General features: G+C 38.9%; 1 protein-coding gene across 9 annotated transcripts in view; it reads right to left on the reverse strand.

The window, feature by feature from the left end:
* Positions 1-1,588: 1,588 nt before the first annotated feature.
* Positions 1,589-16,705, reverse strand: part of SORBS2 (sorbin and SH3 domain containing 2) — a 227,378-nt gene continuing 212,261 nt past the window's right edge. For all 9 annotated transcript variants that reach the window (XM_054484207.2, XM_063664381.1, XM_054484209.2 and 6 more), the window contains 3 exons: positions 9,850-9,899; positions 5,677-5,783; positions 1,589-3,743 (listed from right to left, as the gene is read on the reverse strand). In XM_054484207.2, coding sequence (XP_054340182.1) covers positions 3,682-3,743; positions 5,677-5,783; positions 9,850-9,899 — 219 coding nt within the window. In that variant the 3' untranslated portion in view covers positions 1,589-3,681. The remainder of the gene's footprint in view (positions 3,744-5,676; positions 5,784-9,849; positions 9,900-16,705) is intronic.

The following is a 16,705-nucleotide window of genomic DNA, read 5'->3' on the forward strand; positions in this document are numbered from 1 at the left end:
GGCCGTGAGCTGAATTTTGTCCACAGGCCACAGTTTGGAAATCTCTGCTATGGATTGCTTATTAATAGCACCAATCTCTGCTTGTATTCTAACTGTAATCATTAATTGGTGAGTAAATAATCTGAAATCGTAGATGATGAATGAACTGTTAGAGAGCTACCATCTGCAGAGGGGGATGAAATAATTAATTAAATAAACAGGCACTGGAAGCTGACAGGATACTTAGTCTTATTTGATCAAATAATTCTTTTTTTTTTTTTTTTTTTTTGAGACAGGGTCTCTCTCTGTTGCCCAGGCTGGAGTGCAATGGCGTGATCTCAGCTCACTGCAACCTCTGCCTCCTGGGTTCAAGCAATTCTCCTGCTTCAGCCTCCTGAGTATCTGGCATTACAGGCGCGCGCCACCATGCCCAGCTAATTTTTGTATTTTTAGTAGAGACCGGGTTTCACCATATTAGTTAGGCTGGCCTCGAACTCCCCACCTCAGGTGATCTGCCCGCCTCGGTCTCCCAAAGTGCTGGGATTACAGGCATAAGCCACCGCCCCCAGCCGTGATCAGATAATTCTTTAAATAATATCTTTCTTTGTGGCTAAAATCTGGAAAACAGCAAGAAGAAATGATCAGGCCACACAAACCAACCACCTACGATGAGAGATCAGGCAGTGGATGATTATGAAAAGTTACTCAAATAGGTTATTTCTGCATCGAATCAAGTAAGAAAAGGACTTGCTTGTCTTTAGTGATGATGCAGCTAAAGGAGGGATGAAATATCAGAGGGTCCCTTCCTTCTGCCGTTCCACCCACCTGGATGGACAGGTCAGATGGATCTAGTTATATGACCCTTAAACTCTCAGATGAAAACAAGACCAAAAGACTATTATGGGGCATATTCCTCACTCAAAGGGATCACATTTTAGCAGAATGCTAATATAGAGTGGGAATTATCCTATGGCATAGAAGGCACCAGAGTGGGTGTTAAGGGGAAGCGACGTGACAAGACATCTTTGATAACTGAGTTGGCAAGAGAGGAATGTCCATATTTCTGAATATTTAAGAGATAGATATGGAAAAGGGTCAAAACACATAGAACAAGAAGGGACTAAGGTATATGAGAAAAGATCCAAGCAGGCAAGCTGGCTCTTTCCCATTTGTGTGGCAGAAAGCGGGGACCCCACCGCCACCCATCATTTGAAATTCACTGAAAGCCTGTGGACATTTGCAGAAACTGCCGAGCCAATGGTGCTGAAGCTGCTTAGGGCAAAGATTTTAAAATTTAAGAGTGTTGAACTGGGAAAGTGCTTACAACTCCTTGTAACTAACCCCTCCTTAGAAAACTAGCTGTTTTGAGGCAGAAATATTTTACAATGTATTGTTTTAGCTGAAGGGCAATTTTTAGCCAGAGAACGTGTAGCAAATGAGCTTTGGTGGTGGGTTTAAAAATATTTCTTCTCTGAGCTGATGCTGACACATCTTTTCTCCATTTTTGTGTTAAAAGAACACACAACAAAATGCATTTTCTCTTAGTTTAACAAGTTGGAATAAAATACACAATTTATATAAGGATAAATGTCAAGAAGAAAAACTGAAGTATACTTCCAAGCAAAATTTATTAGATGTCTATTCAAGAAAAACACAATGACCTTTGCTTGTAAGAATTCAAAGTCAATTACCTGGAAGCCAGGTATGAATTTTTTTTCTTTTAAAATCGGATACAGAGAGTAGAAACAGTAATTTTTCTTAAATATGACAGGCAACAGATATTGAAGTCTTTTCTCATAAATGGCATCAAAGATAATTATTCATTTATCAGCAAAGCTGCATGCAGTTGACTTAATTTCAAACCTGAAGCCTTTAAAATATGAAGCTGGTTGTGAACTTGACAGAAATCAAGGTAGGCTACTCAGAGATGTTTCTTTACCTTCTTCCTAATGAAATTCCCTTGTCATCAGTCAGTAGATATGTACATTTCATTTGGCTTCTATGATCTTTTAACTTCATAGATTTTTGCATAAATGCTATCTGACAGAATCACACTATCTAGGGGTGCTTGTGATCTGTGAGAGAAGGAGAGGCTAGTCTGCTGAAAGTGTTGTCGCAGGATAAAGACCAAATTAGGAAACTCCCCTGTTTTCTCAACAACTAAATAGTCTGTACAAAAAAAGAGCAAACATATGTACAAAATTCTAGAGGCTACGTACATTGTGAAAAGATCAGTCACTGTCCACGAAAGAAATGCCATAAAAAGTTTTATCTATAAGGTGCTCAAGATCCAAAGATGAATAGTTCTTATGCAAAGTCATAAGAAATACAAAGCTAGTTCTCGGAGTATGTGTAATTCAGGCACTGTGAACTATATTAAACCTTCCAGGTCCCAATATCATTTTTTAAATTTCTGCTTCAGGGCAGAAAATAAAACCTGAATGGTTTAACATTGCTTCTAAAAAGTGCCTAATTTATTCCTAGGAAATATTTTACACACACCAGGAAAATCAGGCTCAACATATTCCTGTCCTCAAATGTAGCCAGGATTCTGAGTTCCATAGAAGAAAAATAGTTATTATAGTAAAAATAATTGTATTAATCATAATCCTTGCTAAAACCAACTTTAATACTTGTGATGCTTCTGTACTCTATTTCTATAAAATAATGTGTGAGATTCTATTACATTTCCATAAAATGTACAACATATCATATGGATTATATGTTGTCATACAATCTCAAATGTGTATGGGTACACACAGTGAAATCTTACCTACTAGTATTGCTTACAGATACTTTCAAGTGTCTGTTAGAATAATTCTTTGCACCTCTCACTAACACTGCTTTTACTTACATTTTTTTCAGATAAATAAAACACTAAGAGCTCATTGTTCATGATGCTGATCATTACATTTTAATATAAAATAGCGATGCAACTTTACAACACAATAGTTTTCCCCTGTAGCCTAGCTCAGCCTCTTGTATTGTCATGATTATTACCCAAGGCTCTTATTCACTTACTGTTTGCACTTCTAAAAAGTGCAAACAAATTGCAGAAAAAGACTCCTATTTGAAAACTCACATTCAATCAGCAAAATCACACCCATCCAAATTAACTTGCCTCCTCTTGCTTTAAAGGTTGTAATCACTGTGCATATTACAACATGTGCAGGCAAACAATAGCTAAAGTACAGTTACAGTTGTCATATTGTGTAAACCAAGACACTAGGCAAACTTGTGAAAAGAATATACACTGTCAAGCTAAGAATATGAAAACGCAAACCACAGCATTCCCCAATAAACAATTTTCTGGTCGTCTTGGGGGAGAACATCGCCTGGGGGGAGATGTTGTAATGGAGCCAAGAGGCTGGACAGCCTCCTAGAGATATATATATATATTTTTTTGCCTCAAATATTTGACCATTTTTAAATATCATGATTTTCTTTCTGATCCCACATTTTGACGTGTCAAAGCTTAGAGCAGGAAGTAGGAATCCACACTTTCACGGAGGGGGGCCAGCCTGCCATGTCGCCCCCAGGCTCACAGCAGCGGCGGTTACTCTGCTGGTGGTTTGGTGGCAGGTGGAGATGGTGACATTGGAAACCGTAAGGCATGACAACGGGAGGCCCGCGGGGTGTTTCAGGCGCGTTGACGCAGGTGCGTGGCTGGCAGGTGGCCTCTACAGAAGGAGGGAGAGCAATTCACAGCCTCTTGACGTAGTTTCCGGGGAAAGTACCAAAGAATTTGGTTCTTCTTGAGGTCCCTGAAAATAGAAGCGAGTCATGAAAGGGGGTAACAACGATATCAGTTCATACGCATGGGCTTGGATACTTCCCATTTACAAGGCCTCGGAAGACAGCAAGCCCCGAGGGGTTTGGAAAAGAAGGCAGGCAACTCACATGAAGCCCGTAGGCAGAACAGAAATGCTGAGCCTCCCAAGCTAAAGGGAAAGTCAGCCCTGCTGAGGAAGGGGGCGGAGGAGCCCAGCCATCGAGGCTGCCACACCAGAGTGGGGGGTGAGGGATCAAGGTGAGGCTGACAGGTGACAGGGTGAGTGGAAAATCCTAAGATCAAAGCTTCTCAGTGACCAGCAACCCGCACAACACAGGTGGGACATGAAGACATCATCTGTGGCAGGCTGTCGCTGTCCAAACAGTTTTGTCATCTTATAGAAGATCACCGTCAGTGCCACATCGTTTATTTAAAAACAGCACTGCCAGAGTCCTTCGTCAAGTATACAATTTTTCAACAATTTACAAATCATTAATGAGAAAAGGATTAAGCACTATTTGTGTGTGGGAGTTCTATCACTGGCATGATTTTTAACACGGTGTGTGTTTAACCACATGCACAAATGGCTATCATCATTATGGTCGCCTCTGGTTTCAAATAACGTAATTCCTTGGACACTTCTTGTAAAAGTTGGTGCACTAAATTGCTAAATTCTTCTTTAGGCAGCCCAGATGGAGCGGATGAGGGTCTCTAAAGCTTCATCTCTCTCCTATATCCTGGCACTTACTGCCTTGGTTTGATGGCTGTTTTTCTTTTTCCTTGGCTAGGCAAACCATTTTATGTTTCTCCTTCCTCCTCCCTCCTCCTTCCTCCTCCCTCCTCCTTCCTCCTCCCTCCTCCTCCCTCCTCCTCCTCCTCCTCCTCGTTTTTGAGATGGAGTTTCGCTCTTGTCGCCCAGGCTGGAGTGCAGTGGCATGATCTCGGCTCACTGCAACCTCTGCCTCTTGGGTTCAAGCAATTCTCCTGCCTCAGCCTCCCGAGTGGCTGGGATTACAGGCACCTGCCACCAAGCCCAGCTCATTTTTGTATTTTTGGTAGATACGGGGTTTCACAGTGTTGGCCAGGCTGGCCTCGAACTCCTGGCCTCAGGTAATCCACGCGCCTCGGCCTCCCAAAGTGCTGGAATTACAGGCATGAGCCACCGCACCCGGCCTTTTTTTCTTCTTTTAATGGAAATAAAATCAGAGGCTTGTGGCTGCACCATGGCCTCAATTCTTTGATGATTTTGGATGTCTAGAGTGAGCCCTCCTCTCCTCTCACCTCTCTTCCATTCTCTGCCCCGCCGCCTGTGTTTCCTTTTCATCTCTTTCTGTGGCCAGTGTAAAATACTTTTGTCTACAAATGTTTTCTCAGAAGACCTCTTGTCTTTTTTTCAGGATGGTAAAAATGAAGTTGCCTTTTAAGTGGGAAGAATGGAACTTCTCTCCGCTTCCACCACAAACTAAAGTTCAGGTGAGTCACTGAATGTTCGGGCATCTACGTCAGACCTAGGAAATGGGAGAGTAGTTGTTCACTTAATCTCACTCCCTCTCAAATTAGATTCTCACTGTGGACAACTAACATTTTCCACAGCACAGAGCGTTGACATTTCTCTTCTGAGGACCATTCGTTGTTGTTGTTCTTAGATCTCAGTCTTTCCTGGTTTCTGCTATTTAAAGAAATTTTCTTCTCTCGGTTGAGTTGGAAATAAAGCTCGCAGAAAATCACACACAGCTGAAGCAGTGAATACTAAACGATATTAAAAATGCAATAGCCTTGGGATTATATTGTGCATATGAATGTGTGAAAGATCAAAGGCATTAGGAATTCAAAGGAAGCTTGGCTATCACAGCAAACCATGCGAGTGAGCAAAGTCAAGCAAATTACAAAATAGCCGAAGGTGCCTGAAGAAGAAGTGCACGTACCCACAAACCAGCCGTCATCACACTTTTCCATCACATCAATGACATCACTTTCTCTGAGCTCCAGCTCATCTTCGTTCCTAGGAGTATAGTTATACAGAGCCTGAAACCTTAAACAGGACAAGGGAATGTGTTTAAAAACATCTTGACACCTTCACAAAATATAGAAGATAGAACAATATTCATTCTTCCTTTAACATTCCTATTCTTAACAACATTCTATTGGATGGTACGAGCCTGGTAAGCAGGTAAATAGCAATCTTTAGATCTTCACAGGCATTAGAACACTCTAACCACATTTTGAAACTCACAAGGAATATCCATGAAAATTGTAACATTCATAAATTGGATTAAAATATGTCAACATTTATAAGTCAGACCCGCATTTCAATTGTCCAGCCATCTAATGTCTATCATTTAGACATTAAATAATAGTACAAAATATAAAATAAGTGATATTTGTATTATTTAACTGCTTAAAAACAAGAAGAAATTACAATTTTAGCTAGCCATAATCAGAAGCAAATAATGGGGGTTTGAGAATTGAATTTTCAAAGGTTCTAAATGGAGATAGACAAAATGTCTCAGACATGTCTTTTAAATCACTCTATGTGAGTACTATACAAAGGAAATTTTTTTTTTTTTTTTTACCCAGAGGAATTCTTTAGATCAGTTTAATGTTATAGTTTGGATCAGTGTTTTCTGAGGATGCAGAATTGGAAAATTTGATGTAATTACCCTATGAAGTTGAGTAGATGTATTCTATGTGCAGTTATTACTGAGTCCATTTCAAGCAGATTATGGACATAAGCCTCTTTTTAAAATGAGTCCCAGAAAAATTGTATTTGATTTTAAAACTCTCTCTTGAAATAATTTTATAAAAAAAGAATTATTGATAGAATGCTACCACTTTCTTTTCCCTGCCTGAATTCTTTGACAGCATATACTATGGTGAAATTGATCAATAATGAATTCAGACACTGAATTTATGGTAAGAAAATACCATACATTATAATAAATAGTAACATGGGCTGGTGTTTTTGGAAAATGAAGGCAGAAATTACTGTAGCTGAGAAGGTCAAGAAGAATTTGATAGGCAGTTAACCTGAAAACCTCTTCGTAACAGTGCTAAATTACCAGTACTGTGAGGGCGATTTTTAAAAATCAGGAATTTGTTTCTGCTGCTTTCTGTAACAGTCGTGTCATTCTGCTAATGTGAGAAAATAATAACCACACTCTAGGGCATTTTAGATTTTTTCATGCCAACTTTAAAAAGTTAATAATCTTGACTACTGCTCCGGAATAAGAATGATTTTAATTACTTTATGAGTCAGAAAATAATATTTTGGTAGAACGAAACTATTCTATCATTTAAACTCAAATCTTATGTCATTAATAAGCAACAGTGACCCACTGGCTTCCCCCCATTCATCCAGCATTTGGACTGGGGGAGCTGGATAGAGTTGGCTTCAGAGAATGCCTAACACCATCCCCTAGAAAATATTGTTTTCCCTGGCCTGGCACCAAAGCCTGAAATTTCAACATTAGAGGCTTCTTCTCCTGTTAAAACTTCATCCCTCCAGTAGACCTTATAGCCACTTATATTCTTTTGAGTATGGGCTTCTGAGGCCTTTTCTTGAGGGAGGGGTTTGTCATTATGGGGAAGGGCAGAGAAAGGCAGCTAGCATCCCAGAGTAGTGGCCAAAACGACGGGCAGGTGTGGAATATACAAACGTCACCTGATTTGGATGTTTGCATGTGGCCAGCTTTGCTAGGGGCAGTCCATTTATTTTGCTGCTTGTGTAAATAATTTGATTTGGAGGCTGCTCAGGTGAAGGAGTGGTATCTTTTGTGTATCTGTGGGGAAAGTTCACGGTCCCTTTTCCAATTTCACATTTGAGAGAGATGGTGGTTCCTGGGCTGCTGTTTTGATGGATACGCATAGCACTTCTCACTTTGGGAAAACTGATTCTTTTATTGAGCTTCTCAGGCTTGAACCCTGCCCAGGCTCATCTCCACCCACTCATGGAGACCGGTTACCTAAGGCTGCAAACCTCAGCTGCTGGAAAGAATCTCAAGGTCTCAGAGCTAACGCAACAAAATTGGCACAGACTCCTGCTTCATTTTTGTTTGATGAAAGCCAGCATGTTTGTCCAAATTTATTAACCATTCTGGTTTAATTGGACCACAGAAACAAAAACAAAACAAAAGAAAACCCACGGAGTTTTATGGAAACATAAACACACCTTCAGGAAATCCTCCTGCCTTTACTGGCTTTCAAAGTCAGTGTTGCACAACGGGAAATGAAGACAAATCCAATGTTAAAAAATGCTGTTCTGAAAGATGTGTTGGTGAGGTGAATGATGGTGGTGGGGTAAGGATGCCTCAAAAAGAAAGGTGTCTTTTAAACAGGAAATGCTGAGCCAGACTGGAAGCCCTCTCTATAACTTGTAACTTTTTCTAGAACATATTTCACTAAAACTCTGAACTGTAGTGACATAACATTATGTTCCTACTTTGGCTCAAAACTTATTTTTAAATGAAAGCAACTAAGCAACACCCTAAAATCCCACTAATTCAGGCTATAATCAAATATAAATTTCATAAACAATGTTTTCCAATATACAAATCAGGACTTTGAAAATGTAACATATCTTTCATTCATAAACACTTTGAAAGCTGTTTAATATAACATGTTGGTAATGCAATAAACCTAAACAGCCCTGGAATGTATTTTTTATAATGTGATCTTATCATCGTTTGGGTAAATAAGAGAACAAACAAAAACTTTAGAATTATAAGTCGTATTTAGTGTTTTCCAGTTAAGCAATTTGTTTGTTTGTTTGTTTGTTTGTTTGAGACAGGGTCTTGCTCTGCTGCCCAGGCTGGAGTGCAGGGCCATCATCATGGCTTATTGTAGCCTTGATCTCCCTGACTCAAGTGATGTTCCCACCTCGGCCTACCGAGCAGCTGGGACTACAGGCGCATGCCATCACACCTGACCAATTGTTTATTTTTATTTTCGTAGAGATGGTGTTTTGCTATGTTGTCCAGGCTGGTCTTGAACTCCTGGGCTTTGGCCTTCCAAAGTGCTGGGATTACAGGCATAGTGACTGCACCTAATCTTCAGTGAGATTTTAAATGATTATCACTGCTAACCTGTTCTTTCCAGAATACAGACTTTCCCGCAACAAGAACACCTTTCTGGCTGTACTCTGTGAGAGCCAGTCTCATCCAGAGATGCTTTTTGCTAAGTTTCAGGTCTGTGAGGAGCAAGGAAGGACTTGATGGTGATAAAGGCACCAGGTCACATGCCAGGACCTGCCTCAAGGAGGAGGCTATTGTTAGCCTGTTCTGCTCCAGGTGAGCGGTGAGCAGAGTGTGGGCAGTGGGTCAGGATCCCCGGTGTGTGCTCAGATATGGGGGACGAGGGGTTAGGTCCATGAATGAGCCTTCTCAGGGGTCTCACTCTCAACTCACAGTGTGAGCAGAGGCCAACAGGAAGGTGATAACTCCTGAACGTCTCTCAGGGAAAAAATGGGCCCGAAAAAGAAACACACAGAGAGAATCTTCAAGACGACGTGTGACACCTTCAGGCTGATTTAACTCATGTATCAGAAAGGAGAAGGAATTTGAAAGGAAAGTTTGAAAAGGCGTTTTCCTGGTGCTGTGGAAGTAATAGCATGTAACTGAGTAACACTGAGTGTTTGAATCCTGCCATTTTCAAATGACCCTTCTAAGCATGTAACTTTGGAATGATGGAATGATCACTTTAGGTCTTTTTTACACTGAGGTCCACTTTCACAGTCTCCCAGTGGCTGTAAAAGTAAGGTTAGAACATGTTCTGTATGTCTTTGAAGCTCACAGTTACTCGTTACACAGCCAGCAGAGCAGAGAGGGAGACAGAGTTATCCATCTTAGGAATCACTGAAGCATTGGAAAGTTTTCCTAGTGTGTCAATTAAAATCTTCTCAGAGAACTATGGGTTCTTTTAACAATTAGTTTCTGGTCACTGTCACAAAAGATGGAGAGACTATTACAATTTCTCGTAATTTAGGAGGCCTCATGTTAGTTTGATCTTTCACGTGCAAAGCCATACATCTTACATTTTGGTACAGTTGTCCATTTTGTGGGTCAAGGTTAGTCTCGAATTTAGAAGATAAGAAGAATACTTACGGTTCCCCCCCACCTTGAATATTTTCATGAGTAAACACAGGACGCTGTGGCTGAAATGAAATGATTTTCAATGTAATCAATGTTTAAACTGGTACTAACTAAAAGATAATTTGGATAATGGCATGGTACTTTTCTTGACATTTAATATTTCCTGTTGTAAAAAACCAAGAGGAAGAAAAAAACCAAATAAAGGACTTCTGCAGGATTGATAATTAAAATATTTAAAGGGAGCTTTAAATTAAAGCAAAATAACCAAGGTCAAATGTTTTGAACGTGTCTACAAACTAGTCTGCTCAAGCTTTAAGGAAAAGTCAGGGTTTGGTCCCATTGATTTTTCAAAGGCCAGGAATAAGGCAAGAACATAGATGGCAAACCACTAGAATAGGAAATATAGACACCTTCATACAACCTTATTCTCCAGCGTTTTCTCAAACAAGCAGAAAATAAACCACATTTAGTTTAACAGCAAATTATTCACATTCATTCTTTCAATCTTTCCTTCACAGACAACATTTTCACATACAGTACAGAGGAAAATATCAATAGGCAGACATCCCATGCTACATTTGAATTAACATTTTCTGTTACCAATGTGGAGAGAAAAACATGCATTTTTAAAAAGAGAAAACAGAACTTTGGAATGCAACGAACAATATCCGGGTAACATGTAACATTTTACCTTAGAAGAGAAACATTGGTAGAAATTTCCAGTGCACTGAACTCTCAAAAGAATTTCTTTTCTTTTTAAACTAAACATCAAGACCAGTATCTGTAATAGATACTTATAATATTGGAAATGACAAGCCTTAGCATCCCATATACCCACATTAATATTTTCAATGAATGAAAGTTAACATGTTTGTTGAATATATAAACTCAGTGTAATTTATATTGACTACCTAAACTTTACCTTTTAGGGGAGAAATGCAAACAAATCATTCATAATACATTTCAAAAGCATTTGCTTCTAAATGATAGCTACAGGGTAAAATCAGAATTTGCATGGCAATTATATAAGTGACTGTTTGATGACTACTGAAATAGCTATTAGATCCATGTCCTTAGACTTTGGGACCAGTTCTTAGATTTCCATAGTTACGAGCGGATTACTGATAGGCAGAAATCTCTTCCTGCAAATTGTCCATAGAAACCGCACTGGTCCAAGCTTGGATGGATAACTCTGAGGTTCCTTTCAGTCTATGAGTCAATGATTCACCCACTTCCTAAATTCTTTATCCACCCCCTTTCTATCCTACTGATCTATCTAGCATAAGACTAGGTACTCACAGTACTAAAACTGTAAGCTCTGACTCTGTTAATTGGAAACCTTTATTAACAGTGTTATTAGAAATTTCACTCAACAGTCTGTGGACAGAATATTTAAAACTAGAGTGCGTAAGAATTACTGCACACAAGTATGACTTAAGAGTGTGAAACAGTTTACTCCTGTAAATCAGTATAAGACTACTAATGATGTATCTATTATTACAATTGGAAGATATTCATATTTTAAGAAAAATTATGACTAACCAATTTTCCAGCCATCTTGAAGATCATTTAATTCAAGATATTATTAAATCAATTTAAATATATAAGGTGGTAATTCTAAGTCATTGATAAGCCTGTATCATATTACCTATTTCAAGTTCTCTTCCAAGCCAGTAAAACTTTATATATGTACAAAACTTTCATGCAGAAGTAAGATTTGTATACATCAATTACCATTAATATTATTTTGTAATAATTTTCCAGTCTTTTTTTTCTCAGTCTTCTTTCTTATTTCAAATGTCTGCAGAATAATGTTATCCCACATGTGTCTACATATCATAGTTTTCTTAACCATTCCTCTCTTTTTTTTTTTGTTTCTAAGTTAGAATTGGTCTAGTCTTTTTTTTGCTATCATAAATAGCAATGCTATACACATTTTTTTATGCAAAGAGCTATTTTCTTCTTTTGAACCATTCTTTAGAATATATTCCCAGGAGTAAAGTTCCTGGCCAAAGAGTATGCATTAAAGCCATATGATTTTGAGAATGTACATGTTAGTCACTGAAAAATACTGTACTCAAAAGTAACTTGAAAATGTCTAATATGCCACACTGCATATCATATACCAAGATAGCTGCTACTCTTTCCCCAAAACAATGGTAGCACCATTTGCAGTGCATAATAAAGTTATGAATAAGAAAATATTATTTATTCTTGTCTTAAGAGAAAATGTTTTGTAAAATATATTTCATTATGCTCTAAAATTGGCATCCCTGTTTTCACACATTTAAATCATTTTAATATTTTAAAATTGAGTAAAAGTTTCAACTTCTACATCATGGCATCCAATGCTTTGTAAAACTGGTTAGTTTCATTTCATTGCTCTTTTGTTAAAATGTGAATATCACTTTAAAAATCAAATTGTTCATTAATATAAAACAATCAACTTTTAAAGTCCGTATATCCCTTTTTAGTTATCATCATTATAATTCTACTAGTTTAATTCCTTTAACTCAACCCACCTCATCAATCATTTAAATGAACTCTCCCATTGACCATTATGAAAATTTGGTAATTGCTGCAAACCTGCAGCTTCCTGGATCCCATGTGCATGGCTGGAGGACGTATGTTCCTGTGTGTGGCAGCCAGCACCGTCCTTGCTTTTTTTTTTTGAGATGGAGTCTCACTCTGCCACCAGGCTAGAAGTCAGTGGTGTGATCTTGGCTCACTGCAACCTCTGCCTCCCGGGTTCAAGCGATTCTCCTGCCTCAGCCTCCCGAGTAGCTGGGACTACAGGCATGCACCACCATGCCCGGCTAATTTTTGTATTTTTAGTAGAGATGGGGTTTCACCATGTTAGCCAGGATGGTCTCGATCTCCTGACCTTGTGATCCGCCCGCCTTGGCCTCCCAAAGTGCTGGGATTACAGGCTTGAGTCACTGCGCCCGGGCCCCGTCCTTGCTTTTACCTGTTTCCCAATATCTCTTTTCCCTTCCTTCGTATCTTTCAAACCCTGCCCCTCTTTTTACCCACAAATCATCAGTTTTCTATACTGTTCACATCCTGAGGCCAGAATCAATCAAGACTTTTCTTAGCAGAGAAGTTGTGTGTGTCTTATAATGGCGAGTTTTAGAACTTTTCAAAGCTTACCTTTAACAAGAATCACCTCCATGTTAATGTGGATAACTAGGAGACAGTTTTGAGGAAAGCTGACTAATTACAGTACTTGAAATAGTTTATTTTAAAGGCATTTGACCAGTAGGGAATGAGTAGCAAGAACAGTTATCTAAGACGGCTCATCTGCATCTTTCTGTTTTGGGCGTTAAGCACCATATAACCTTGGGGATGTCTCAGCTTCCCTGTCTCTGAAATCAACGAGTTGGACAAGTTGAGGGTTAATCGGGTCTCCTCAGGGATTCCATGAAGGATACACATTTCCAGAGATATAGTTCCTCTGCTGTGTAAAGGTGTCCATCATCAGCTTTACACAGAGAGCTGGGACACTGACATTGATTGGTTAATTCTCATGTGTCTCGGTCATGTAAAAAAATAATGGTTACAATTCAACTCCATTTGCAGATTAGTAAACCAAAACCCAAAGATACTGGATAATTTCTTAATATGACAAATAGGTAAAAAACAAACAAAAAAAGAAACAAAATGGTAGTTTCGATGTGCACTCTTTATTGCATGAAAAATTACTATGATGGACTACTTGGCCTACCTTCGCTAAAATCAGCATCTTAATTTTGAGGCTGAGGTAGGTGCAAATGTCCTATAAGGTTATGTAAATAGATTATCTGGGGAGACTATCTTTCGCCCTTTCCCCTTGGCGGTGTAACTCAAATGGCAAGTCCCTTAAGGAAAGATTTGTAATGCATCTGCACTCTGTTGCCACCTAGTGGTGAGCAGTGGCAGCAACAAGCTGAGAGTTGTTTCTGCTTTATCTGCCCCCTTTTTATCCAAGTTCCCAAGGCTGGATTAATTTTAAAAGCCTATTTTAAAGGCCACAGAGTGATGTGGAATAGATAGTCATCTGTTTTTCTAACCATGTTCTTCCCTTCCCACGTTTTAAATTCTTGAGAAAGAATCCCTTGTAAGCCACCAGCATTTTTGGTCCGTGTCCATTTCTATTTTGACTGTCTGTGCAGGCATTTCCATTTCTCCTAACTTCTTAGCAGTTTTAAGATAAATATAGAACAATATACACTTGTGACATTCAGAGAGGCTTACACGAGCCGAACCTAGAAAGATGGCTTTCAACTGACACATTACAATCACTGTGCTGGACATTTTGAGCAAGAATTATATTATGCTTATATTTCCTTGATGAATCTTAAGAGTAGAATAAGAGAAAATCCAATGAAGCATGCTGCGGTTTTCATAGTATCCTAAATATGTATTTTTTTCTGTAGCCCTGAATATGTAAGTTTTTTTCTGTAGCTATTTTTTAATGTTGTCAAAAACGGATACAAAAGAGACAAGTTTTAAACACATGCTAATTTCCAAAGCTAGAACCAATCACAAGTTGCTGTTCATAAGGAAGCTGGTTTGAAACATCATGGAGTACGTAACATCAGTAAAATATATACTTTCCTATCTTAGTGAGCTACAGTCTGTTGAAAAGCCGTCTAATTTATCAAAGCTTCTGCAGTTATCTCTGGAGGATTAGCTACATTTAGTATCAAATAATTCTTAAATGAGGATTGACTGTTACTTTAAACACTAATGCAAAAAAACTCTGAAAGCAATGTAAGCAGTGCTAAAGTGTTTTTGTCATTTTTTTCATAAAATATTAGTTGTACTTGCCCACCAGAATTCTATGAAATTCTCCTAATAATACCACGTTTATGTTTCTAGAGGCTTATTTTTCCTTCTTAAATTATGAAGGTAAAACACAACTTTGCATAGATCTAAAAAATAGAATATTTATGGTTCACACAAACACACGTGTAATCTGACATACAAATACATAATGTAAAAATCAGGCAAAAAATAAAAAAAACCTTAAGGGGAACCAAAGCATACCATCTCATGGACCCACAGGAAAGTTATAGATGGGTCCTCTTCACTGCAAAAGAAGCTTATTTTTTGCTTTGGCTCTGGAAGGCCATTCGGGGGAGTCTAAGAGTCTCTACAAATTGGCATTCCTGTCTCAATGGCAACACAAAACTCTGCCTCAGCAACCAAATGAGGTCTTCCTATGCAACCAAATGAGGTCTTCCTATGCAACCAAATGAGGTCTTCCTATGCAACCAAATGAGGTCTTCCTATGCAACCAAATGAGGTCTTCCTATGCAACCAAATGAGGTCTTCCTATGCAACCAAATGAGCTCTTCCTATGCAACCAAATGAGCTCTTCCTATGCAACCAAATGAGGTCTTCCTATGCAACCAAATGAGGTCTTCCTATGCAACCAAATGAGGTCTTCCTATGCAACCAAATGAGGTCTTCCTATGCAACCAAATGAGGTCTTCCTATGCAACCAAATGAGGTCTTCCTATGCAACCAAATGAGCTCTTCCTATGCAACCAAATGAGCTCTTCCTATGCAACCAAATGAGGTCTTCCTATGCAACCAAATGAGGTCTTCCTATGCAACCAAATGAGGTCTTCCTATGCAACCAAATGAGGTCTTCCTATGCAACCAAATGAGGTCTTCCTATGCAACCAAATGAGGTCTTCCTATGCAACCAAATGAGCTCTTCCTATGCAACCAAATGAGCTCTTCCTATGCAACCAAATGAGGTCTTCCTATGCAACCAAATGAGGTCTTCCTATGCAACCAAATGAGGTCTTCCTATGCAACCAAATGAGCTCTTCCTATGCAACCAAATGAGGTCTTCTTCCTATGCAACCAAATGAGGTCTTCCTATGCAACCAAATGAGGTCTTCCTATGCAACCAAATGAGCTCTTCCTATGCAACCAAATGAGCTCTTCCTATGCAACCAAATGAGCTCTTCCTATGCAACCAAATGAGGTCTTCCTATGCAACCAAATGAGGTCTTCCTATGCAACCAAATGAGGTCTTCCTATGCAACCAAATGAGCTCTTCCTATGCAACCAAATGAGCTCTTCCTATGCAACCAAATGAGGTCTTCTTCCTATGCAACCAAATGAGGTCTTCCTATGCAACCAAATGAGGTCTTCCTATGCAACCAAATGAGGTCTTCCTATGCAACCAAATGAGCTCTTCCTATGCAACCAAATGAGCTCTTCCTATGCAACCAAATGAGCTCTTCCTATGCAACCAAATGAGGTCTTCCTATGCAACCAAATGAGGTCTTCTTCCTATGCAACCAAATGAGGTCTTCCTATGCAATGCAAAAAGCACAAAGTGGCATAAATGCAGAATAATAGCTACTTTTTTTTAGAAATAAAAAATGAAGACTTCTTTGAAATCAAGCCCTTGAGAACTTGAAATGCAGAAGCACAGCTATGCGGATACACCAGTTAAGGTTGAATCAGTGTCCATTAAAACAGAAATGAGGAAAGGAATCTTGACTTATGTCCAGATGAAAATTTCCAAACTCCTTGGCTGCATTCCTTAGAATTGATAGTAAGTACCATTTAGAGTCCATGTATTTTAAAGTACTGTAGATATTATAGAACTAAGTAGCTAAGGGAAAGTAATTTGACCTTTAAGTTCAATCAAAGCTGGCAAGAAATAGGAAGTGGATAGAATCCAGACAGCAGTATGGGGACAAAAGGCAGACTGAGAGGATGTAGTGCACATCACCAGAGAAACAGAAGACGTTAGACAAGAATTATGGATTTAAAAAAAATCCAAATTGAATGACACAGAAGCAAACATGACTGGAAGTGTGTGAGTTCAGCACTGTATATGCTTGGCAACAGTTTTGTTCTT

Source organism: Pongo pygmaeus, chromosome 3, assembly GCF_028885625.2.
Source record: "Pongo pygmaeus isolate AG05252 chromosome 3, NHGRI_mPonPyg2-v2.0_pri, whole genome shotgun sequence".
In the NCBI taxonomy this organism is placed as follows: Eukaryota; Metazoa; Chordata; class Mammalia; order Primates; family Hominidae; genus Pongo; species Pongo pygmaeus.